This window comes from Dothidotthia symphoricarpi (genome assembly GCF_010015815.1).
Source record: "Dothidotthia symphoricarpi CBS 119687 unplaced genomic scaffold P153scaffold_14, whole genome shotgun sequence".
In the NCBI taxonomy this organism is placed as follows: domain Eukaryota; kingdom Fungi; phylum Ascomycota; class Dothideomycetes; order Pleosporales; family Dothidotthiaceae; genus Dothidotthia; species Dothidotthia symphoricarpi.
Genome location: NW_022985021.1, coordinates 976126 through 999500, shown reverse-complemented (window position 1 = coordinate 999500; position 23375 = coordinate 976126). Strand labels below are relative to the sequence as shown.

General features: G+C 52.8%; 8 protein-coding genes across 8 annotated transcripts; 3 read left to right on the top strand and 5 right to left on the bottom strand.

Annotated features, from left to right (window-relative positions):
- Window positions 1-979: 979 nt before the first annotated feature.
- P153DRAFT_56043 (uncharacterized protein) lies at window positions 980-1953 on the bottom strand. The gene has a single exon (XM_033673281.1). The coding sequence runs from the start codon at window positions 1504-1506 to the stop codon at window positions 1126-1128; it is 381 nt and encodes a 126-aa protein (XP_033522195.1). The 5' UTR covers window positions 1507-1953; the 3' UTR covers window positions 980-1125.
- A 2963-nt stretch (window positions 1954-4916) lies between these two features.
- P153DRAFT_398374 (uncharacterized protein) lies at window positions 4917-6646 on the top strand. Its single transcript, XM_033671636.1, has 5 exons — window positions 4917-5171; window positions 5256-5420; window positions 5475-5515; window positions 5577-6448; window positions 6502-6646. The coding sequence occupies exons 1-4, from the start codon at window positions 5141-5143 to the stop codon at window positions 6324-6326; spliced, it is 987 nt and encodes a 328-aa protein (XP_033522194.1). The 5' UTR covers window positions 4917-5140; the 3' UTR covers window positions 6327-6448; window positions 6502-6646.
- A 294-nt stretch (window positions 6647-6940) lies between these two features.
- Window positions 6941-7836, bottom strand: P153DRAFT_358640 (short-chain dehydrogenase/reductase-like protein; the record flags this gene model as incomplete). Its single annotated transcript, XM_033666820.1, has 2 exons — window positions 6941-7242; window positions 7314-7836. The coding sequence occupies 2 exons, from the start codon at window positions 7834-7836 to the stop codon at window positions 6941-6943; spliced, it is 825 nt and encodes a 274-aa protein (XP_033522193.1).
- An 827-nt stretch (window positions 7837-8663) lies between these two features.
- Window positions 8664-9890, top strand: P153DRAFT_295171 (Metallo-dependent hydrolase; the record flags this gene model as incomplete). Its single annotated transcript, XM_033664010.1, has 1 exon — window positions 8664-9890. One exon carries the CDS (start codon window positions 8664-8666, stop codon window positions 9888-9890), a length of 1227 nt encoding a protein of 408 aa, XP_033522192.1.
- A 173-nt stretch (window positions 9891-10063) lies between these two features.
- Window positions 10064-11832, bottom strand: P153DRAFT_295169 (MFS general substrate transporter; the record flags this gene model as incomplete). The annotated part of the gene is made up of 2 exons (XM_033664009.1): window positions 10064-10131; window positions 10182-11832. 2 exons carry the CDS (start codon window positions 11830-11832, stop codon window positions 10064-10066), a joined length of 1719 nt encoding a protein of 572 aa, XP_033522191.1.
- Window positions 11833-13822: 1990 nt separating this feature from the next.
- Window positions 13823-15880, top strand: P153DRAFT_55878 (uncharacterized protein). Its single transcript, XM_033673280.1, has 4 exons — window positions 13823-13860; window positions 13911-14075; window positions 14133-15395; window positions 15457-15880. The coding sequence occupies exons 2-4, from the start codon at window positions 14003-14005 to the stop codon at window positions 15618-15620; spliced, it is 1500 nt and encodes a 499-aa protein (XP_033522190.1). The 5' UTR covers window positions 13823-13860; window positions 13911-14002; the 3' UTR covers window positions 15621-15880.
- A 265-nt stretch (window positions 15881-16145) lies between these two features.
- Window positions 16146-20608, bottom strand: P153DRAFT_368349 (uncharacterized protein). Its single transcript, XM_033668493.1, has 5 exons — window positions 20122-20608; window positions 19405-19842; window positions 17952-19354; window positions 16981-17900; window positions 16146-16927 (listed from the first exon to the last, which is right to left on the bottom strand). Exons 1-5 carry the CDS (start codon window positions 20165-20167, stop codon window positions 16468-16470), a joined length of 3267 nt encoding a protein of 1088 aa, XP_033522189.1. The 5' UTR covers window positions 20168-20608; the 3' UTR covers window positions 16146-16467.
- Window positions 20609-20755: 147 nt separating this feature from the next.
- P153DRAFT_368348 (phosphatidylinositol 4-kinase-like protein type II subunit alpha) lies at window positions 20756-23299 on the bottom strand. Its single transcript, XM_033668492.1, has 2 exons — window positions 21838-23299; window positions 20756-21773 (listed from the first exon to the last, which is right to left on the bottom strand). The coding sequence occupies exons 1-2, from the start codon at window positions 23257-23259 to the stop codon at window positions 20937-20939; spliced, it is 2259 nt and encodes a 752-aa protein (XP_033522188.1). The 5' UTR covers window positions 23260-23299; the 3' UTR covers window positions 20756-20936.
- Window positions 23300-23375: the final 76 nt, after the last annotated feature.

The window sequence follows — 23375 nt, the reverse complement described above, 5'->3', positions numbered from 1 at the left end:
TCGCACATCCTCTCCTCTCCTCTCCTCTCCTCTCCTCTCCTCCACCCAACCCAAACCAACCCACCAAACAACACCCCCGGCTGCACACCCTCCCGTCCCTCCTTTCCGCCCAAGTATTCAGATCGCTGTGCATGCGACTCATACATGACCGCGGAATAGCGATCGCCGGCTGGGCGGTTTCTGGGTGTGTCTTGGCGAGGGAGGCTCCGCGGGGAGGGGGGAAGAGGGGAGGGTGGATGGATGGATGGATAGATGAATGTATGGGTGGTATATGGTGGTCTGGGACAGGGTTTGGTGTGTACTCCATTCCCCCTAGTAGGAGGAGAACAGCAACGGCAGATGTCCACGTATTTGAAAGCGAAGGGTAAAAGAAAGAGCATACCACCTCCACCTCCACCCCTTCTCATCCAGCGGATGATCTGAAGTCCCTCACCTACACACCTACACAAAACCCACACAACACAACACAAACCCCAGGCCCAGACCTCCCACCTTCTCGCCCCTCAAATCTTCCGCCGGAATCACGCTCACACTTATCCCCGGATGAAGGACCGACTCGGACCCCCCCACCCGCCCGCCCCCTTTCTCCACCCCGCGACCCCACGAATCATGCGTGATGCATCGCGCTGCACAGTGTCACGTTGGTGTTTCTTAGTTTACGGATGACGGGAACTAGTTGGTGGTGCGAGGTGCGAGGTGGGATGGGAAGGGATGGGCGTGGAGCGGGGCGGGGCGGGAATTATGTAGGGGGGAAGTGGACAGTTGGCACGGAAGACAGTGAGACAAGTGAGCACAAGGTCCGAGAGACTGTATCCGTCTCGATCTTTTTGGCATTCAGAAATGCTATACAGCTATATAGTTATGCCAGTGCGAAAGTCAACCCCCAAAACGCCCCCGCACCCCCAATGTAGGATATAGGCTTTTCGAACTTTCTGGACAAGAGTAAGGAAAGGAAAGAACAAGAACAAGGAAAAAAGGTATCATGATGTCGTGAAAACGCCTGCGCGACCCGATTCAAGCCAAGCCTCCTTGCTCGGCTACCGGTGGTCGACGATGCCAAACTCCGGGGCGACTAGTTTGCGTGAAGCATGCAAAGCAAGTCGATGACTGATTTTTTACGCCAACCTAGGCCCTATTGGACAAGAAGCCGCCGGGGATGAAGAACGTCTTTGCGCTCACCTCGCGCGCAGTTGACGGGGGAAGAACATCATGCTTCGCGTTAAGCGCCAGAGGAGCGAAGACCGCGGGGCCCAGGCGCGGAGAGCCGGCTGAGTCGGGGGCAAGTGCAGATGGTGCGGCTGTGTCGGACACGGAGCCGATGGAGGAGAGGGAGGAGATGGAGGCGTGGCGTGGCCCGTGGTGAGCGACGTTGGAAAGAAACCCGTGAGCAGGCTGCTCGGGCTCGGCGGCGGCAGGCATGTTGACTTTGGACTTTTTGATGGGCGTGTTGACTGAGAGGAAGTTTCGCGGGAACGGGATGTGGAAGCTGCTGCTAGTGGTAGCCATGACGCCAGGGTGGTGATTTGGTGATTTTATTTGGTGGGTTTGGTGAGAGAGGATGAGGTTGGTTGGGGGGGTTGCTGGAATTTTTTTAAAGAGGCGACCGGCGCTTCTTTGTATGCGATTGGAAATTAGGGTCGTGAAAGTTCTGTGTAGCTCTGTGCCAAGACTAGATAGCTGGTCCCGTGGGTATGGGATGGATGGATGTGGGATAGTGCGAGTGTGTGCGTCAGATGGCCTCTGTGAGTGGTTGGACTGGAGTAATGATGATGATCTTGTGGAAAGCAAAGTGGCGGAGGATTTATACAGCTTTATGAGTCTGCTAAATTCCGGATTAGGTCGTGTATCGAGTGGTGTGGGGTTGTTCTAGCACAAGAGGCTTGGTAAAAGCAGGGCAGACCCTGACCGTGCAGCGCGGGATGTCGCAGCTGTGTCAGCACGCGCTAGACTTGGCGATGGAGCTTTGATATCACGGAGTTAATGTGAGTGGCCTAACGAGTCGACGATGCACCGACAATCAAGCCTCGGCGGGTCGATGCTTCTGTGGGGTGCGTATGCTTTGATTTCGTCTGTGTCGCGGCTAGTGGCAGGTGGAGATTCCAAGCTTCTTGGTAGATCTCCGTGTTTCGACGTAGTTATTGGTATGCTGTGAAAATGGTTCCAGCAAGGTTTGAGAATTTGATGAACGCTTGGGAGTATCGAGGTCGGGGAGACTTTGATGGTTGATCAGGACGCTTGGCGAGTGTTGAGGGAAGTTTGACGCGGCGGAGTGGGGATGAGATGAGACACAGCAAGACGTAAACAGGAGGCAATTAGGAACGACACCAAGCTGGGTTAAATACGGGGGATGGGCTCTTTCTGCCAGGGTGGTTAGGCGCGGTATAAGAAGTTGCGATCGGGCTCACGGAGTTGAACCAGGAAAAATTGCTCCGAGGTCCAGGTTATGCAGCCATGAGACCATGAAAGACCTGCTCCTAAGATATGAAATTTTCAACTGAAAAGTATTCAGATACGAAAATTGCAGCAGCTTCATGCAGTCCCGCTTGGTCGAGACTTTCGAGCGCATGCATGACCATGTTGAGGCGCTAGAAACAATCGCAAGTGGGCCAGATTTCAGCACAATCACCACGTTTGTACAGTGAGACTGCTCGGTGGTCGTGGACACGGTGTAGTCCTGTCGAGGCGCCATGCATGACGAAAAGGCTTGATGTAGATGCTGCAGACACCCACAAACCCACAAAATCTTGTCATCCGGTCACTGATTGACCGAGCTTGCATAAGCTTGCCTGCGTGTGACGGCCTATGATTGTCCATGGCCCACGGTGCCCGTAGCTATCTACAAGCGCTACACATTCGGACAAACGTTCCAGGACCAGGACAGCGGTGAAGGGGCGGGTTTCGCGGATAAGGGGATTAACTCGGCATTATCAAAATGTAGAGTGTAAGCCGTGGGTAGCCTGGACGCGTGGAATCGTATTAAAATTCGCAATGGATGGTGTGATGGAGAAGAGCTGGACGAATGGATGGCGGGGGTCTAGTGCCGAAGGCTGACATACGGCACACCCATGCAACAACAACAGCAACGACGACAACAACAAGAGCTGCGAGCGCTCTCACGCGGTACCCCTCCTTGTCAAATCTATATGCAAAAACGACCTCGACCTTGAGTATGGAGTTGCCTGTCTTCTTGTCCTCTCGTCTTTTCGTCTTTCGTGTAGGACGTTGCGTGAGACCGACAACGACGGGCACGCACCTGGATTGGCATCACGTCGGTTTTAGCGTCCTAGATTGGCGACTTGCGTTCCCCGGAACGTGCAATGAGATCGAAGTGTGGAGAAATGGCGGGTGATTTTGGTGGTGTGACCATCATCATCTTGTGGGGGTTCCGTGTCTCCGCAGACAACATGTCGCAACGCTGAGTGTCTGCTACACCGTCGGCTCCATCTCCTGACACCAATAGATCCGTGCATACTGAAGCCATATCTTCCCAGTAACTTTAGTATTCCGGGGGGCTTCCCCGCCCGTTAGTTGCCGTCGCCTTGCGCTTCTGTTGAGCAGAAGCCACAAATAGAATTCGAAGCAGCTTGCTTAGCCAAGGGGGTGAAAATCAAGGACTCTACCGTGTACGCACCTATCTTCTAGACCTGGACAAAGCCACTAGAAGCTTGATACCCCGCTCCCTGTACCACATGGACCTTTTCAATGCCGCTTTATGTCGTCCCACTGTGGTGCAGTATTGGCGTCGTCTCGACCAAGCAGATGGCAATCGCAATCACGATGTTGTGACGGATGCAGGGAGTGGATATCGGGGGACTTGGGGGTGCCAGCCACACTTGGGAAAGTATATGCAGAGACACATGAGGTGGGAGGTAGGACAGAAGGTACATCGACGTATTCGATGTGCTGTCATGGCTGGGTAGACGATGGTGATAGGCGAGGGAGGTACTGCATGCTACAACAAGTATACCGCGATTGAGTAGACTCCTCTGCCAATGTCAGTACGTGTGCCCTTGTGGGTGTAGTGGTCAGTCTACAGCTTCATGAGGTTCATAGTGAACGACGGTGAAGTTGCCAAATTCGTGTCACATAGCCCACAACCATACCTTCACAATCGATATGTTCTAACATCAATTAGCAATGGTGTCGGTTTCTAAATCGTCGTTGCTCAAGACAATTCGCATGGCTAGTCTGATTCTGGCTGTGCGGAAAAGTATCAGTCCTTAGTCATCTCGCGTTTCATTTAGACGTCAACTGCATTCGTCCGCCGCAACTCCTTCTTCATATTCTCAAAAAGCCTTCCGCAAGTCTCAAGTGCTACGATTGCTACTCCATATTTCAGCTCTTGGTCATAATTCCCGTCTCCGATTCTGATGACGTCACAACTGTCCAGTGTTTACCGCGGAGGAAATGTGCATCGTAGTGAGAGCAAAAACATTGGCCACGTATGAATCTGCACAGAACACTTATTAGAACTCAACAGGTACTCTTCTCTGAAATGTACGCCAGTCTCTGCTTTCATTGCGACGCATACTCTCTTTGCTTCCCTCTCCTTGTTCGTCCACATCATTCTCGCATCCGTTGTCCCATGTTGACGAACGTTGATACAATGTGTTCGCGTGAGTTTTCTTTTGGCTCGTCATATATTCCTGCACTCGTGCGTTTGTCGGTGGTACCTGTACGATGCGACTCTCAAGTCATCGACGCTTCCACTCTGGTATACAGCCACGCTCCGGCCATGCAATCAAGTTCTGAATGCTCTTCACAACACTAAACACCACCGGTTTATCCTGCTACAAAAACCGTCTTTCACCTTCTGTACGCCATGTTTCTCGGTAGTCCTATCAAGGCGCAGGTGGCAGCGATCAGCTGCAAACGCAAATCCGCCCAATCTCTCATATCAAAGGACTCATCTTTTGTCTTCACTTCACCACCTTTCACCACGTCTAACTTGCTCACCACAATAGCGCGCCAATTGGTCTGAGCTCGCACACTCTCGTTTAAAAGAAGCCCATTCCCACAGTCACCTCTGACCTTTTCCACCACACTCCAACTACCTCATATTGCACCCACAACACACTCTTTTGGCCGCATACGCGCTTGGAACGTATTCAGCTACGCATACTTAGCTCGATTCAACAAGATGTCTCACAAGAACGAGAACCCCGCTGAAGGTACGGCTTCCCAGCGTTTGATTTTGTCGTCCCCTTTGCTGCCTTCGAGAACTACATGCGTGGACACTTGTACTCACAACACAGCTGCTGAGATCGCTACCGAAGTCGCTACCGAAGTCACTGCCGGAGTCACTACCGAAGACGCCGCTGAAGTCGCCGCTGAAGTCGCTGCAGAGGCCACTACTGCAGTTCAGTATGACGAGTGGCAAGTGAAAATCTTGGCGGACATGGCTGGATTGGTCCTCCAAGGTACGCATGCTTCATACTCATCAAGCATGGTCGAAACTCTTGCTCACTGTTCAGATGTTGTCTTCAAGCCTGTGGAGACCCGCAACGACACGGTCGTAAGTAAATCTGGTCGTCCTATGTACCATGGGTTCTTGATGCTAACTCCCTTGCCCCTAGGGATGTCCCTTTCTACCCAACGAGATCATTGGTGAGATCGGTCGACATGTCACGAACGCCGCTGACTTCGGCAACCTGCGTCTTGTCAACCAGCGCTTCAACGGTGCACTGAACACTGCCTTCGTCAAGAACTTCGGCAATGGTCGAGTGATCTATCCAAGGTATGATTCATTCAAGAATTTCTTTGCTTTTCTGGCGAATGTCAACGTAACTAGCCATTACGTTGAACATATTGTTTTGGTTGCGGAGGGACTCAAGGAGAATGTCTATGGGTACGACTGGGCTTGGGAGGACTTGGTGAATTTCGGCGACATCGAAGTCAACAGTGAGGATATTGCCTACACCAACGCTGCCAATCACGCACACTTCAACGCCGTGATGGCCAACGATCCGTTTCTACATAGCGGCGGCTACCGGTCGCTTCTCGGTTTGTTGCTCACTCGTCTTCCCAACCTTCGCACCATCAAGGTCCGCAAGATGACTCCCGGCGAGCACAGCCCCGGCTGGAAGGGTCCCTACCTGCTCAAGCAACTCTCCTTCTACACGCCTACTCTCAACACGAACCCCATCTACTACGGCGACTGGCAGTACGACACCGTCCACCGCCGCGTCACGGTTCACAAGGATGAGTTCGGTGACGACATCGCCGAACCCAATGCCGGTCCTCAGGCGTCGTGCGTTAACGATATCGAAGCTGCCATCACCGCAACCGGTCACGGTGCTCGCGTCGTCTTCCTTCCCTCGGTCTAGACGGCTTCACATACCTCTTCACACATCTCGACACGTTGGCTCTTCGCTTGCTCGAAGACCTTGAGTTGCAGGAGTGTCTGAACACACGATATTGATGCTTTTCTTGCTTTCTAGCATCAGCTGTAAGTCACCTTCCCTTCCTACCATCTCACTCCAACCACTAACAACATCACAGGATGCACATAATCTCATCCGTCTACTATCGGATCTGCGACGGAGGAGATAAATGCGGGAGGAGTAATGGTTTGCTTGCTTTGGGGGTTACACGTGTAGGATATCTCGAATGGGTTGATACTTCATCTGGAGAGTTGCTTCCTGAGTCACTTTGGTCACTCAACAAGCATGCTTAGCTGGAGGATACTTAATGCAACCATCTACTCCTCACTTCAACATATGCTCTTGGTGTGATGTGAAAACTTCAGTGCGTATCTATCAATCGAGATCGCATGGTGTCTATGATGTGAAGGACTGGAGTTCCTCAGTGCGTTGTTGACTGTCGGTTGATCACGGGCGCATGAGATCTGCACACGACATGTTCCCAGCCAGTTGAAGTTCAAATAGCTTTGTATATGTCCCTGCTTGCTCGGAATATAACCCATAGTGCCAGTTCTATTCTACACGCTCGAATACCCTCCATCAACCGGCAGCCCAATCCCCGTAATCCACGCCGCATCCTCGCTTGCCAAAAACACTGCCGCCCGCGCGATATCGTCCGGCGTGCCCAAGCCGCGGAACGGATGTTTCGCCTCGATCTCTTTGATTACTCCCGCTGCCTCAGGCGTGAGTAGATTTGCAAGGAAGGAAGTTTGTGTGTAGCCGGGACATAGAGCGTTTACGTGAATACGATGAGGCGCGCAGTCCCAGGCCGCGGATCGTGTAAGGCCCATGACAGCGTGCTTGGAGGTTATGTAGGCCGCTTGCGAAGAAAGTCAGTATATAAGTGAGTTTGGTAAGAGTATGGGGAGGGTAGTGGAGCATTGAACTTACCGGTCCCAGGCCCGCCTCCTAGTCCAAACACCGACGCCAAGTTTATAATCCAGCCCCGATCGCCATTGGGATGCGGAGTCTGGTCTTTCATCTGTCGGGACGCAAATTTGAGGCCGTAGAAGACGCCTTTGACGTTTATATCTAGCGTCTTGTCGAAGGCGTCTTCCTCAAACTCCCAGATCGGTCTGTGGCCGTGGGTTCCGGCTTCCATCGCGATTCCTGCGTTGTTCACGAAAATGTCCACTCGTCCGAACTGCTCTACGGCTTTATTGACCAGTGCTTCCACATCCGAGGATGATGTTGTGTCGCATTTCAGGTAAATGGCTTTTGCGCCTAGTTTCTCTGCTTCTTGCACGGTGGTGAGGTCGGATGAGTCGGTGCGGTATTCTGTACGAGCCTCCTCACGAATGTCGGAGCAGACTATGGAGGCGCCTTCACGGGCGAATGCCAGCGCGGTTGCACGACCTATGCCAGAAGAGGAGCCTGTTATGACGGCGATTTTGTTTGCGAGACGGCCGGGCATGATTGCTTGAGAGATCGGAGTTGGAGTTTGGAAGGTCGGGAGATGGCGAGGTGATATGGAGCTATCTTTGTGAGCTTGAGAGGAAAGATAACATAGTTGATTAGAGACAACCATGCGTCTTTTAAGTTCAACTACCCATACCTTGGGTAAGTAGTGAGGGGTTCGTGTGGAGCTTGCTTCCTCGGCCTAGTCGAGTAAGCTTTTGAGGTCAATTAGTAGCAAATGCGATACCCATGAGAGATAGTATACTTGATTCACTAACTATGTGATATTGCCTCCTCTGGTCACGAGGGATACTGATAGGCGTCTGTTGAGAGATCGTAAGATTAATATGTCGTCTTACCCGGGAGTATACAACGCAATCCATGGGTGATTTCGACGAGGCCAGCGTGCACAGTCATTGTCAAGACATTTTGAACCGGGAAGGCCCCAAGCTTGCCTCCGACATCTCATATATGGAAGCGCTTGTCAGAAGAGCTTGCGTAATGTACTCGCCTAAGGCTTGCAGGCCGAGCTCAGATGTGGGCGTACGCCCCAGAGCCCGAGGCAAAGCTTGTATATATCTTCACAGCATATAGAGACCCACCAGATGTATACTGATGAAAGTCTGAAACACAGGAGGCCTGATGAGGATTGCGTACTTGAATGGTTGTGTAAAGGCCAATGCGTGGTGTGGGGTAGTCTAGACTCGTTTGAGAAAGTTAAGGTCTCGAAGAACATCACGTCATCGCAGGTCAAACACAACAAAGACAATCTGACGGACGAAGAGAAAACTAACCCGTCGTTTCTCTAGGAAAGTCTTCGTCGCTCTCCACGCATCGGACACAATGACGCCCCCGGACTCCAATGACCCAGAACCATTCCCATGGCATCTAGGCGTATACGATGCGCACTGCCACCCCACAGATACTATGTCTACCATTTCCTCGATTCCGGCCATGAAGACCCGCATCCTTACCGTGATGGCCACACGAATTCAGGATCAAGATCTAGTCACGTCGACGGCAGAGACCCACGGTATCAGGTCATCAGATCCTGCGAAGTGGTCAAGAGATGAGTGTGTAGTCCCGTGTTTTGGATGGCATCCATGGTTTGCACATCAAATGTACTTCGATGATGAGCAGAACCACAGAGAGGGAGAGAAAGATACGGGCGAGCTAGAAGGCCAAGCAAAACTCATCCACTACCAAAACGTATTCCAGCCACACAGAGAGGTCTTGAGCGAGGAAGATCAAGAAATCCTCCAATCCCTTCCATCTCCCATCCCATTTTCCGCCTTCCTTGCCGAAACTCGGGAGCACCTAGTCAAATACCCCTACGCCCTCATCGGTGAAGTAGGCCTCGACCGCGCATTCCGTGTTCCCTCAGCATGGTCACCTTCAGCATGGTCGCAACGCGACACCACAGTTACACCGGGGGGTCGGGAAGGTCGGCGTCTGACTCCTTTCCGCTGCAGCCCTCAACATCAGAAGAGAGTTTTTAAGGAGCAACTGCAACTCGCGGCGGAGATGGGACGGGCTGTGAGTGTACACGGCGTGCAAGCACATGGCTTAGTATTTGAATCGTTGCAAGAGCTATGGGCAGGCCACGAGAAGGTAGTCCTGAGCAAACGAGAAAAAAAGCGGCGAGGTGTCGACCACGAGTCCGTCGCGGCGTCCATGGACGACAGCGATGCGAATCCGAGCCCGAACGCGAACGCGCAACCACAGCCCTATCCTCCAAGAATATGCCTCCACTCTTTCTCTGGCCCGCCCTCGGTTCTTAAACAATACTTGAATCCCATCATACCTGTCCGTATCTTCGCATCCTTCAGCACAGCGATCAACCTCTCCGACGCCCTCGATTCAGAAACGCCCGCAGCCTTTGAGGATGTCATCAAGACTGTACCAGACCATATGCTGCTTGTAGAGAGCGACTTAGACCGCGCAGGAAGTGACATAGATACGCGAATGGAAGACATCATACGAAGGATATGTCGAATCAAAGGATGGAATCTGACAGAGGGAGTACAGCAGCTGGGCAAGAACTGGCATGGCTTTGTTTTTGGATCGTAATGATGCAGCACAGGGCTGGACGAAGATATAGACAGCGGTAGATGATGTCTTCATAAACGCGACGTCGAAGATATACTATGTTTGATATGTGGGTATGCTTCGCAAATATCATTCCAGCAGTCATTTGCTCAAAGTGTTGATACTTTGCATACTGACTGTACGACTGACGATAGTTACAGCTTGTGCTGGCGAAGAAAGAAGCTCCCAACGAAAGCAGTGAGCGACCACAGGAATGACATGACTGCGAATGTCTGTTAGCAAAGGTCTTGCCAAACACTACGCTCGACTCACGGTGTGCCCAAGTCAACGCCTCAACATACGAACTCCTAATAATACCGGCCACGAGCGGCTTTGCTTTATCCAAATAATGCAGGTCAGATACTGCGTGTTCAATGATGCTCCACTTCTTCTTGTCAGCAAGATCCAGCTCGCCAAGTCGACGATTGAGGCACTTCCTCAAAGCTCCCTGCAACACGGCGCTGGCTCCCGCCATACCAGCCAATGAGCCAACCGAAGACGACAAGTACAACGTCGAAGCAGCGATGGCCGTATGTGTTGGGTCAATAGCAGCTTGAACGCTGATGAAGAGCGCCGACTGCGCGATGCCAGTGCCAAACCCACCGGGGATGATGTACAAAGACTCCAGCCAATTAGTGTTGCCGTGCCAGCGGAGGATGAGTAGCAGATAGCCGATCGATGCGCCTAATGTCGCTACGATAATCAAGGACTTATAGCGTCCGGTGCGCTTGATAATGATTCCAGAGAGAATACCGCCAACGGCGTTGCCTACCACAGCGGGGGAAAGATGCAAACCAGCAACCGAGTTTGATGCACCGGCGGTTACCTGAAAGTATAATGGAATGGACAACATCATTCCGGTTTGGGCTCCGACTTGAAAGATCATGGTGAGAGACGAGACGACTATGTCCCTGTGTCGCAACAGCGACAGTGGGATAATTGGTTCCCGCGCAATCCATGCTTCTGTTGCGAGGAAGAGCGTGCCACAGACAACGGCTGTACCGAAGAGGAGGAAGATAATGGGGCTGGACCACGGAATGCGATCACCGCCGATCTCAAGAGGAAAGAGAAGCATGAGAATGGTTAATGTCAGGAGAGTCGCACCGAGAAAATCCACCCGCGCCAGCTTACTGCCTTGCTCGCCCTTCGGCATGTCTTCATCAAGATGGTGCTGAACGCGAGGTGGTAAGGTAATGGCAACCAGGATAATGGCAATACCTGCCAGTGGGACCTGCCCAAGGAACGACCATCTCCAGCCCACAGCATCCGCGAGCCAGCCGCCCAACGGGCCCCCGATACTGCGACCTGTAGTTGCGACTACATTGACATAGGACCGCCAGCTTGCAACCTCCCTCAGAGATACGAGGTCAGTAATCAGAATCGACACAAGAGCCGTCATGCCTGCCGACCCTGCTCCCGACACAACTCGTCCAACAATCAAGTGCGACATAGATGTTCCCATGCCAACCATTCCACATCCAACAGCGAACAAAGTATACGCCAACAGCAGCAGTGACTTGCGGCCGTAGATATCGCTAATTTTGCCGTACAAAGGCTGCGAGGCTGCCTGTGCTAGGGCAAAACTGGTCAAGAGCCAGCTGGAGTCGTGAAGGGCGTTGAATTCTGACGCGATAACGGTGTGGGTGGCGAAAAGGAGTGAAGTGTCGGCGTTTGATATGAAGCTACCGATCAGGAGGACGCTGACAATCTGGCCGACAGAGGTCGTTCCGGCATGATTCTTATGGGAGGGTTCATCGAGCCTTGCTTCCTCGTCCAGACATGTCTTGGAGTGCGTCGGTTTTGGTGGTTGATCGGTCGATACTTGGGTAGATGATAGACACAGGCTGCTCACTGAAGACCCGGTGTTATCCTGAAGCAATAGAGGGGTTCGCTCCGTGCTGCTTTCAGCGTCAAGTGAAGCCATGTCATCGGTGAATCGAGAGCGAATATGACAAGATGATGTGCACAACGAAACGCAGATATAGGGAAAACATCAGTACAGAGAGCAAAACTCTTCATTTCGAGTCATCGAGTGTATGGAAGATCGACAGCATGGGTCACGTTTGCCGGCTGCAGGGTCTGGTATTCCCGATGCCTGGATTGTGGAGCTCGCTGATGTTGCAACACAAGCAACCAATTGCGCGATCGGCACATCTCGAAGCCACAGCTTGTATCACCAAGCCACGCATAAACCTCTATAACACTCAGCCTGGGTTTGTTCAAACCGGTGGTTAGACCTAGTCGGCTAATGATCTTCATGGGTGAATACAAAGCCGTTTTTCTCAAACGGCAGACCTTCGGCATCGACTGTACTCGACCTTCTTCTGTTGTACTCCATAGAGGATGTCGAATCTGGGCAACAGAGCCTCGTCTAGCTTCTCAACATTCCCCGCTGGGCGGGGTGCACGCCATGGCTCGATGCAAGTGAGGCCCTTGCAAGACTTCAACATAAACAACAACGCGTCAAGTCTGGCTGCGACCTTCGGAAGTGGAAATCCTACCAACGTCTGATCCCCGTCACCGTGGTCTAGCAGATTCCGTAGCTGGCACAGATCGTCCTGTTCAAGTGTCGCCCGAGGGGGATGGGTGCGGTAGCCTAGCCTACAACCTCTTCGATCGGCCCGTCCACTACTTCAGTGAATTTGACATTACTATGAGGCAACTCTTAGAAATAATTGCTTACTTCTTTGACGGCGTCACTCAGAGAACCATACGCTTTGGAAGCGACGACTTCGATCGTTTGATTGCCCTAGTGATGGACAGGTGCGTCTTTGTTTCGCTGGTATGTTGAGTTTAGGTATTCGTACGTAAAAGGGTCAAGCAGAATATCCTGTGCGTTGTTGATACGTTCTGACCAAAAGCAAGTTCGATTACGCTCATCGAACCAGTGAAGCCTTTCACGTAGGGTGCATAGTAGTTGTCAATTGAGTGTGAGTTGAACAGCTTCCCCGTGTAGTAAGTGTTTTATACAGCTTCTTGGAGCCAAACTGGCAGAAAATTGTCGTTAAGTCCCTGGCTGAGATAAGCTGGCCGATGAGTCCAAGGATCCAAAACAACGATGCCCGTGTCGTCGTGAAAGTAGTACAAGTGAACAAAACACAACACAACACTTTTGTTACTTCCTCCCCGTGATTCGAGGCGTGATTGATAAATGAAACTAACAGCATGCTTACCTCGCTCCAGTGTAGTAGCCAGAATTGTGTGCTCCACGCCTGCGATCACCACACAGCTCCTGGAGCAGGGTCATGGGAACAGTGCCTCAACTTCTTGATAGTTACACGTTCTAGTGAGTTGCAGAGATGCAGTGTCTCGAGTTATCAGGTTCCAACCGAAGAGTTATGCGATCCATTGAAGGTCAGACAGTGCGGTGATTCGGAACGCGCTGAAGTGACGGTAAACTGTCTTCCGGAACTATGACGTAACGCGTTCTCTTCACCTCAACGCGTCGTCCACTTCCCACCCTCGCTACACATCGAAATTTGCAACACGTGAGATTGAATTTCTTCTCAAATGGCCCTAATGAAGGACTGTGTTGTTATTGACGGCTCGCGTGATGGTTCCTGCCATTCATGTACAAACGCGTGAGCACGTGGAGAGTTGAAACAGATGCAAATGACGAGGGCAATGCCAAACGTTGAAGGCAGTAACCTTTTGGTCTGACAGTTCCTTTGTGTGTGTTCCGATATGCAGGTGCTTTGTTCATCTAATTCAAGTATGCAGGTCAGCAATGATCAGTGCTCCTTCCAGTTTGCCCAGACGGAAACCGCAAGAGGTGATCACAGATTCCCAAGATGAACGGCAGCTTCCATCTTTCCGGCCTGATCAATTCTGCTTGCTAGCTGACAATCGTTCACCCTGGACTACTATAACACCAGATCATCGCTATACACATTACTCACCACCACTGCTACCCAACAGAGTGTACTATCGTTAGACTTCGTAACCAACGCACGTAAGTCCTAGGCCGCACGACAACATAAGCTGTCCATGCTGACTACATAGATTTTCGTTTGCCGCACACCTTCGCCGAGAGTCCGGACGTCGTTGCGCCGACACCGATCACTTCTGCATCGCAAAGCCTATCTCTATCAACAATGCACGATCAAATTCGAGAGAGCAGTCCGCCATCTGACGGGGATATGGACTATGAACTTTATGCTATGCCTAGTAAGATTAGACACATGGGTCTTTGTATCTCTGATCTGATTGCTCACGATATCACAGACGCCAACCTCATAGTCACCGAAGACGAAATTGATCCACAAGAAGACCTATCTTCTGCGTTCCATGAACAACTATCTACAAGCGATCCAACCGCGAACAATAAAAACGGACATGAGGGCACCTCTCCACATTACCCTCAGCACTCCCAACGCAAGAATCGATTCGACCAAGCCGTGTATACCGAAACGCTTGAAATCGATCCGCTTGTGCACAGTGATCAGGCCATACGAAATGAATGTGCGCTTTCTCCGTCTTTCTCGCCGCCAGAAGAGTGGCAAGCTATCGATCGTGCTAGTATCAAGCGCATCGATGAGGAAGGTCAAGCTTTCGTTTCAAGACTCGGAGATCGAGAACGAGAAATTGACGCTATGAACGCATCCATTTGCTCAGATCAATGGCCGTATACTATGCCCGAGAGCTGGAATAAACTAGACCTATTCAAGTTGGCCAAGCATCCTCAGCTCCATGCGTTCTACGCTCAACAGGATCTCATCATACGCCAGCTCATAGAGACCCGCATTGAGTTCATCAAAGGGGCTTGTTACACTGAGAGGGAGGGTGGCTTGGATGCGGAACACCAGTACTTGAACAAACAGCTATTCTGTCATTATGGTGATAGGGAAGACGACAAGGCACTTGGCGAAAATCTTCTGAATCGGGAAATGCAGCAAATGAAGATTCAGGAGGATGTCTTGCACGCATTACCAGCAGCTGCGGCCAAGCCAGATTTGCGCGAATCCATGCTGGATTACCCAAACCTCGATGGTCAGCTCGACCAACTTGGTAGCACCGACGTCCACGCCTTCCCACTGATTCTGCATGAGAGTGATGACAAACAACAAGACCCTCATACCGTTGCTGAACCGCCAGAGAGTTCAACTACGGCACAAACTAGCGCGGCCGCCGAAGCGTCCACCTCTAGTCCTCCGCCACCAAATGAGCAGCCAGCCGCAGACACACCAGCGCCACAAGACTCAAACTCTCCCAACACTGTCATCCCAGACAATGGTCAGCCAACGTCACAAATTTATCTGATGGTACCAATTACACTCCCGCCTCATATGCGATCAGTTGGTGTCCCCGGAACGCCTATGAACTCGCCTTCGCCCGCACTGTCGAACGATGTGGTAGACCAAGGACCTATCCCCGTCAGACTAGTATCGCGACTGGAGCGTATTGAGAACGAGAGGCGTCAATCTGCCGGGGAGGATGCAACTCACGGTAGCGGGAACAATACACGACTGCCAAGCGAGGAGGGAGAAGGTAAGGAGGCTATCTCACGCTTTTATCAATCTTGTAAGCTGCAAAGCGCTAACTGCAACAGGAATCGGACGCATAGGACCGGTCAACAGCGTCGCGGAGTGGCAGGCAGGCGTAGCGAGATCAGGCGGCGCTGCGGAACAGTCTACAGATCAACCTAGCAAGCAGACAGATGAGGACGAGGATGAACGGATGAGTAAGTGTGCGAGACTTGAGGTTGGGTTCTGAGAGACTACCCCATTAACATGCTTGCTCACACGCGTCTCACAGGCGATACATAAAAAAATCGCAGACATTCGCGCGTACATGGTCATGGATGAGAAGTGCTACCAGGCGCAAATGGAACAATTGGAATGGGAGATCGAGCTTGGGAACCTTGTCCCCAGCCCTGGCCATGCCAATGATATTTACGATAACAATGAGGCCGCCGAGTATGAGCCGCCGACTGTTCGAGAGGAGATGTTCGACTGGTGGGGTAGACGCCAGAAGTGGGCAGTTAAGCTCGAGAGGGGAACCGAGAGCAGAGAGTATGAGGGTTTCATTGCGAAGATGGATGGCCTTGTTAAGCCGGAGCTGTGTCGGACGATCACCGGGGAGCGGGTGAGATTTTCGCGGCAAGTTGTTGTGGGTATATCGTGCGATGACGTTGATACGTCGTGAGGCCTTTTCGGGGGGTTATGGTATGGGAATTGAGCTTTCTTCTCTTGTCTGCTGTGCTTGACTTCTTGCCTTCTTCCATGGAATTGTAATGTGGATTGATTTGAGTCAAAATGGCGGGGACATCTGGGTTAAGAAGCATAAGCCTGTTGTGTTGGGGTGGACCTATGGTCAACGCAGGTATTTGAGGGGAATTGAAGCGAAGTTGTTGTACTCGAATTCTTATTCCACGGGAAGAAAGGTTCATGCTTCATCTCCCCATCCGTGTATATATGCATGCATGCAGTCACCAACCCCCCAGCCAACGCCCACAATGAATAAAATGAAAAAGATGGGACCCGAAAAACGCCAAAGCCACACGATGCATGCTTCCTCGCACCAAAAAGCCACCCCCATCCCCTCCCACGCCATATACCTCCTACCTGAACAAGCTCCTCAGCTCCTCCAACCGCTGCTTAGTAGCCTGTTCCTTCGTCTTCCTCTCCCTCGCCATCGTCAAATCAGCAAGCGCCTTCTTCTTCCCCTGCAGCGCGAGCATCTTCTCCTCAAAACTGCCATCCATAATAAACCGCTTGATCGTCACCTCGCGGTCCTGGCCCAAGCGGTGCACGCGGTCGACGGCCTGCGCCTCAGCGGCGGGGTTGAACTGCGGCTCCATCATGAAGACCTTGTTCGCGGTCGTGAGGTTGAGTCCTAGGCCGCCGGCCCCGATGGATACGAGCATCACGCGGATGGAGGCGTCTGTGCGTAGGCGCTGCATGGATTTGTCGCGTGCGTCGCGCGTCATGCGCCCGTCGAGGCGGACGTAGGGATGGCCGTGGTTTTTCAACGCGATCTCGATGAGGTCGAGGTGTGTTGTCCAGGAGGAGAAGACGATGCTGGGAGGGTGGGGTGGTTAGTTTGGATGGAATGTGGGGGTGTGGTGACTTACCTCTTTATGGGTCGCTCTTCTGGGTGCGCGTCGCTCCACTCTTTGTGCTCCATTAGGTCGTTTAGGAGCGCTTGGGTCTTTGTGTGCGGGCCGGTGTAACTCCCGACTTTCTTCGCCAGCTTGGGGTCGTTGCGGATCCGCTCGCGCTCTTCTTGGAATGTGTGGTAGTCGTTGAGCTTCAGCTCGAAAGCTACTGGTCGCACTCTGTCCTCGCAGAAATGGCATGAGACGAATCCGTCTGGGAGAGGAGCGTCTCGCCAGCTAGCTTTCAGCTTCTTGAAGTGCGTTGGACAGACGAGATGATAACATGGGGTCATGAAGCCGATTGTGTCGGACTGGCTGCCCTCTTCGTCTTCGTCGTCAGATTCGACTGCTAGTAGGGATTTGCGGCAGTATGCGCAGTGATCGGAATCCGTCTGGTCGAGAAGTTCGAGCATTTCGTACGCTTGCTGGCGATTCAGGGCGGGAGTTTCCTCTTCCTCGTCTCCAATCTCCATAGGCTGGTCGTATGTCATGCCGTCGGTGGTCTTCAACGCCTCGTCGCTGAGCAGGTCTCGCCCGTGGGCGCAGATAAGCCGGAGATTGAGAATGGCAGTCAGGATCCTAGCGTACGAGTTCCCGCCCATCTTGTCTCCCTGGGTCACTGCATTGACTTTGCGTTGGGTGTCTCGCTCGAACCAATCGTGCAGCTGCTGTTCCTCCTTTGAGAATTTCAGCCGAACAATGTAGTCATTGCGCGCGGGTACTTCGTCCTTGATGATCTCCTTCGTTCGACGGATGGTTACGGTGCTGACTAGGAGCTGTAACTTGGGCACTACTTCAGGATCGGCAGCCTTGAACGGAGCGAGGATGTAGTGGTTGAAGCCATGCGACGTTTCGAAAGGACTCAATTGGATGAAGTTGAACAATGCGCCAAGGTCCTGTTTCCACGGGTCAGCATGTATTGGAGTAAAACGGACAATAAAGCTTACCTCAAGACGATTCTGCACAGGCGTACCTGTAACGGCCCATCGCCGCTGCCCAGGAAGCGAGCATGCTGCTCTCGACTGGCCTGTAGGATTGCGAATCATGTGCGCTTCATCCAGCACGATGCGGAACCAGTTAATATAAGGGAGAGGACGCTTCCTGTCCAACAAATCCTTCGCGATGATGTGGTATGTAGTCACTACGATATCGTGTTCCGCGAGCTCTTTGAACTGCACGTTGAAGCGCTCAGTGCCGTGATAGCGTGTCCACTTCAACGTACTCTTGCCCGCCGGGAAATGGTCTTTGATCTGATCCTTCCAGTTGGTCATGGTACTAAGAGGACAGACAAGTAGGGTAGCTCTGCTGTTGATGAGAGGTTGGATGAGTTGGGAGCCTTGGGGTAATCGAGGTGGCAGCTTGGCAGCAAATGCCCTCGCATCAGATATCGATGATGTGTCCGCAACCAGAGATAGGACACTGAGTGTCTTGCCCAGACCCATCTCATCGGCCAGGATGCCACCGCGACAAGGCTTTGGCTTCTGTGTCACCTCCTCGCCGGTGATGATATGGATGTAAGACTTCCGACCGTTGTCGCGGAAGTGAGGCTTCCAGAGCGTATCCTTGCGGTTGTCATCTTCCGCACCTGTGTGATCTTGTTCCTTGTCCCACATGAAGTACAAAGCTTGCTTCTGGTGAGGATAGAGCTCGGTCTTGATGTGTGTTGACGGTTCCCGTGTTGGGACAATCTCGGAGGTGCTAACTACCGTGTCAAACACATTCTGTACATCCTCGCGAATCTCATCAACGCTCCTTAGCACGTAGCTGCTCGATCCGGTGCCGTTCTGGTTGGAAACGGCTGCCTGGAATGTGGGAGCCTGCTCTTTGTTGAACGATCGCTCAGGAACCTGCGGGTTGTAGTAATCGAACTTGCTCAGCTCGAAACAAGGATCGATGAGATCAAGGCCTTTCGCCTTGAGGTATTTGCCAATACCGTGGGCGTTCTTCCGAGGACAGTACAACTGTGTTGTCATTGCAAGAAGACCTGAGAAGGGCGAGCCCGACGGGCCTTCATTCTGCGCCTTCCGTCGCGGATCGGTCCATGTCATCCACAGCATCCCATTAGTCTTCGCAGAATCCATAAGAGCTGCAAGCCCCTGTGCGGTCTTCATATCGACTTTCCCGAACTCTTTGCCTGTGGGGTCGGCAACCATGATGGTCAAGTTGTTCTTTTGCCCGCCAGATCTCCGAAAAGACACCTTTATCCGGCTCTGAGCTCCGTGGTTGCCAACGTACTTCTTCGGGTCGGGGAACGGAACTGTATGCGCTTGAATGTATGTCTGTTTGACTTTGCCAATGCATATAACCTGGTTGCTGTTGTCGTCAACAATCTGCATATCATCGTCGTCGCCTGGAGATGAGTCAGCATGGTCATCAAAATTTATGTGGTGGTAAACTCACTCATGGTCAGGTCGATTGCGGACCCTTGGACTTGTGGCGCTTGAGGAACAGGTGGCTGATCATCGTTGCTCGATTTCAAGTCAAGAGTGCTGCCGCCGTTGAAGTTGGCGCCGCCGGCGGTAGTCTTGCGCTGGCCATCGGTCTTGATGCGCTTGGCTGGTGATGCAGTGCGCTCATGAACGTTATGGAGGCGCTCGACAAGGGAGACCTGACCGATAGAGGCGTCGGCGCGCCCGCGGTCAGCTTCTTCTGCAGGTCGCTTGCTTGGCGTGGGGTTAAGCAGCGCTCGTGGGTCGTATTGCGTGGGTCCTGGTACAGATGCTGCAGGCGAAGGCCGTCTTGAAGAGCTGCTCAACTTTGGATTAAGTAGCGCTTGTGGGTTATACTGCTGAAACGATGACGTGGGTACTCCATTCTTCTGCTGCGATGCCGCGTCACCTGATGGGTGTTCTGTTAGCTCTGCAAGCGTCAAGACAGCGGTTTCTGTTCCAGCTTGCAAGTCGTCGCCATGCGCGGCATAAACTTCGAAGGCCTCATGATGAGGCTCAACAACGGGCATAGTCGGCAAGTCGGGTGCATGTGTAGTGTCCATCTCTTGCTCATACACCGGAGCATCCATGATTGTTGACGTGTTGTGTCGAGACCGAGGTTCTTGAAATTGAATTGACGAAGAGAAGAGTGATGGAGATGTAGAGGAAGAAGACGAGGGATATTTACCTCTCTTACGCGCCCCTTTGGGGTCAAGTAACAGCGCAGGATTCATAGCGTACAGGCGTAAACAAGGTGAGAGACGGCGCGACGCTTGAGGTGAGAGAGATGAGTGAAACCCCCAGCTCTTTTTCCGATTCTTCGATTCGATGCTGGGTGTTGCGCATTTGAATGCCTATGCCAAGAGGTTATGATGCTCGCCACCACGCGAACAAGTCGCTGGACACGCGGCTCTGAGTGGCGATAGAACGCTTCACGAGGTTGTTGGGTTGAATTGAAAGGCCGTGGGATGAATTCCTGGAGGTGAACTCTTATCGAGCGCGTGACCAGCTCCGTTTCCGTCCCTCAGCACCGATCCGGCGGCCGAGCAAGTAAAGGTACGCGTCTGGTATCGCGACGCGGCGGTGGAAATGCGGTGAATATCAACATATGCGCGTCTCGGGGAGGTTAAGTGTCGCGGATATATGCATTGGGCGTGGTTGTAGACGGCGTTGGGTGCCTTTTCTTGGAGATTCAAGATGGGTGCGCCACAGTGGCTTAAAACGAACTACGACTAGTCAAATGACGCTTTCGGCTTTCACGCATTTCACACATCCCACGCGGATCCAAACATCCGAAGAAGGTCCTCGAAGCGCTTTACAGAGCTAATTTGAATTGGTCACAAGATTTGTATGCTGCAACAAGCTTCCACGTGAAAATCAACAATACTACACACACTATGCGCCAACTCCCATACTCCACCCTTTGTAACCTGTGCAACCATCCCAAGCAAGCGCATATCGTATATTCGTTAAGAAACAACCCCTGCAATGCAACCCTATCTCTCAACACCAAGTAAACACCGGATTCTTCCCCTTGACCATCTCCAGCCTCTCAACAACAACCTTCTTCCTCAATCCATCCATGTCCTCGTTCGCCGCGTACCCCAAATCGCCCTCATCGCCCTCCTCTCCATCTCTATATGCCTCGAGCGAGAACCTCCTTTGCTTATTCCTGTACTGTTTTGGCTCTTCGTAGCTCATGCGGCTTCGGTGCGCGGGTCTCGCGTGCCCGTTTCCATTGTGATTCGCGTGACTTTGGCTAGCAGGCATTGAACTAGGTATGATATGTGTATGCGGCGATTGTCTCCGGATGTCCAGCGACGACGAGTCACGGGAGAGATTGAATCGGTTTTCATGAGTCGGCGAACTGACGAGGAGATCTGGTTGTGGTTTTGGCTTTGGCGTGGAGAGAGATGTAATGTCCATTTCCTCGTGTTCCTCTTCAAGTTTCCCATTCCGCCCACGCCTCTGCTGCTGCTCGTTCTTCCTCCGCATCTCGCTCGAGGTCGCCCGTAGCGGAACTGCGATCGGAATCTCTACTACATCGTCCCAAACACACACGCGTGCCCGTCTCGTCAACTCTAATGGGCCATGGTCGGGTGTTTTTAGTGTTTCCACGACGTTCCACGCCTGGCCTTTCATGACGGCAATTTGTTTGGCGTACATGCGCTCTTTGAAGTCCGCGTCTTGGGAGAAGCACGTTCGGAGTGCGGATTGAGTGTCGGACCACCATTGTTTCGATGTGAGGAGTGGGAGGAAATGCTTGCGGGTGGCGGGAGAGAAGGGCTGCCCGATGAGGGAGACGGGGAGGAAGAGCCAGCCGAAAGGGTAGGAGCGCCACTATCACATCGGAACGTCAGCACTGTCGAATGTAAGAGTAGAGGTGGAAACTGGCAGGACTTACAGCATCAGGATGTTTCCATGGCCACGACAGACTGTTGTCGATAGCACCAATGGTTACCCCGGGCGTGGGCGTGCTCTGCATGGGTGTGTTTGACCGACTAGTCGCCGTCATAGGCTCTCGCCGCCCATAGGGATCCAGCTCCGACATGGACTGTCTGGTGTAGTCGCTCGGCTCCGTATCCGTATCCACATCACTGTCCATCTTTGGTGGCTCAGCAACGATGGTGGCTTCCTGCGTCTTGGCGTCGATCTTGATCATCCAGTTGTCCAGCCCTCTGTCCGTGTTCCGCATGATGTAGTCGAGAATAACGAGCTTTTCCAACTGCTCTCTAAAGCTCTGCTGCAGCTTGTCTGTCCAGAAGCCCCTCCGTCTTGTACCATGCGGCCGGTCATCGTCGTCCTCGTTGTCGGACTGTGCGCCGCTAGGTCTACAATCCTCCACCCACCCCTTCTTCTTCTTGCGTGGCGCGCCGTCTGTTCTGAGTCCAGAGCTATGCTGGTCTGGCCACGGGTTCTCCTTCAAGAAGATGTTCGCATCCTTGAAGCCCTTCAGAAACACCTGAAAGCTGCCCGGTTTCTCTGGGAACTCCTTCCCCTTTCTGTAGTATGCCCGTCTGTCCCAGAAGTCGTAGTGGAAGGAGCGCGAGGAGAGGGAGACGATGTCGGTGTAGGGTACGAGGTTTGTGCGCAGCTGGGCGTCGAGGACGTAGGCGGCGGCCTCGGACACGTAGCTCAAGTTGGGGATGAGGCAGGCGCGCCCGAAGAAGAAGGGGAACAGGTTGCGGTGGATCCACTTTGTCCACTTGGGGTTGCGGGACGCGTACGGCTCCTCGTCCTTTGGCTTGAAGACGCCGACGACCTTGCCCTGCGTGTTGCGCGCAAAGTAGCTGCCGGAGCTGCCCTGCGTGATGAGCTTGGGGTGCACGTCCAGCTCGATGGCCGTGCGCACGCTCTCGACAATGTCGTCGAACTGCAGCTTGGTCATGCGGTCCGCCGAACCGTCGTCGTAGTCGAGCGTCAGCGACTCCGCCGTGGCGGGACGCACCCAGTCGGGCGCCTGAAAGACGGAGTGGTGTATCTCGAGCTGCTCGTCGTCGGGCGCGTTGGACTGCTTGTTGATCTTGAACTTCTGCGCGATCTCGTCGGCCCAGCGCTCGAATCGGGCGTTGATGGCTTTGATGTCCACGCCCGAGTTCGACCGCTGCCGTCGGCCCGTTGATGTCCTTCGCGAATCCGGGCCGGATTCGTCGGCCATGCGCATCCGCGAATTTCGCTGGGGCTGTATGGGAGCATACTGCGTGTTGGATAGGGAGTGTTGGCGTTGATGGAGCTCGTCTCCAGAATCGCTCTGCGAGTCTTCCTCTTCTTCGGCCTGCGCTATCCGAGCGTAGCCTGATGTGGGTGGTCTCTTGTCTTTCGGCATTGTGATGTGTGGAGAGCGAGTGGAATGTGGTGAGCTCACACGTCTTGTCACAAGAAAGTCCGCAATGATGATGCAGTCTGCTGTCCTCATGCGCTCTAGCGCGGCTGAAGTGGATC

Bases quoted from the DNA above. Each gene is read 5' to 3' on its own strand.
- P153DRAFT_56043 (XM_033673281.1), bottom strand. From the start codon at position 1,506: ATGGCTACCACTAGCAGCAGCTTCCACATCCCGTTCCCGCGAAACTTC.
- P153DRAFT_398374 (XM_033671636.1), top strand. From the start codon at position 5,141: ATGTCTCACAAGAACGAGAACCCCGCTGAAG. The intron at 5,421-5,474 runs GTACGCATGCTT...CTCACTGTTCAG, and splicing joins GGCTGGATTGGTCCTCCAAG to ATGTTGTCTTCAAGCCTGTG. The intron at 5,516-5,576 runs GTAAGTAAATCT...CCTTGCCCCTAG, and splicing joins AGACCCGCAACGACACGGTC to GGATGTCCCTTTCTACCCAA.
- P153DRAFT_55878 (XM_033673280.1), top strand. From the start codon at position 14,003: ATGCACGATCAAATTCGAGAGAGCAGTCCGCCATCTGACGGGGATATG. The intron at 14,076-14,132 runs GTAAGATTAGAC...ACGATATCACAG, and splicing joins TGAACTTTATGCTATGCCTA to ACGCCAACCTCATAGTCACC. The intron at 15,396-15,456 runs GTAAGGAGGCTA...TAACTGCAACAG, and splicing joins GCCAAGCGAGGAGGGAGAAG to GAATCGGACGCATAGGACCG.
- P153DRAFT_368349 (XM_033668493.1), bottom strand. From the start codon at position 20,167: ATGAATCCTGCGCTGTTACTTGACCCCAAAGGGGCGCGTAAGAGAG. The intron at 19,843-20,121 runs GTAAATATCCCT...AACACCCATCAG, and splicing joins CAAAGGGGCGCGTAAGAGAG to GTGACGCGGCATCGCAGCAG. The intron at 17,901-17,951 runs GTAAGCTTTATT...CCGTGGAAACAG, and splicing joins CTGTGCAGAATCGTCTTGAG to GACCTTGGCGCATTGTTCAA.
- P153DRAFT_368348 (XM_033668492.1), bottom strand. From the start codon at position 23,259: ATGCCGAAAGACAAGAGACCACCCACATCAGGCTACGCTCGGATAGCG. The intron at 21,774-21,837 runs GTAAGTCCTGCC...CCGATGTGATAG, and splicing joins CATGGAAACATCCTGATGCT to TGGCGCTCCTACCCTTTCGG.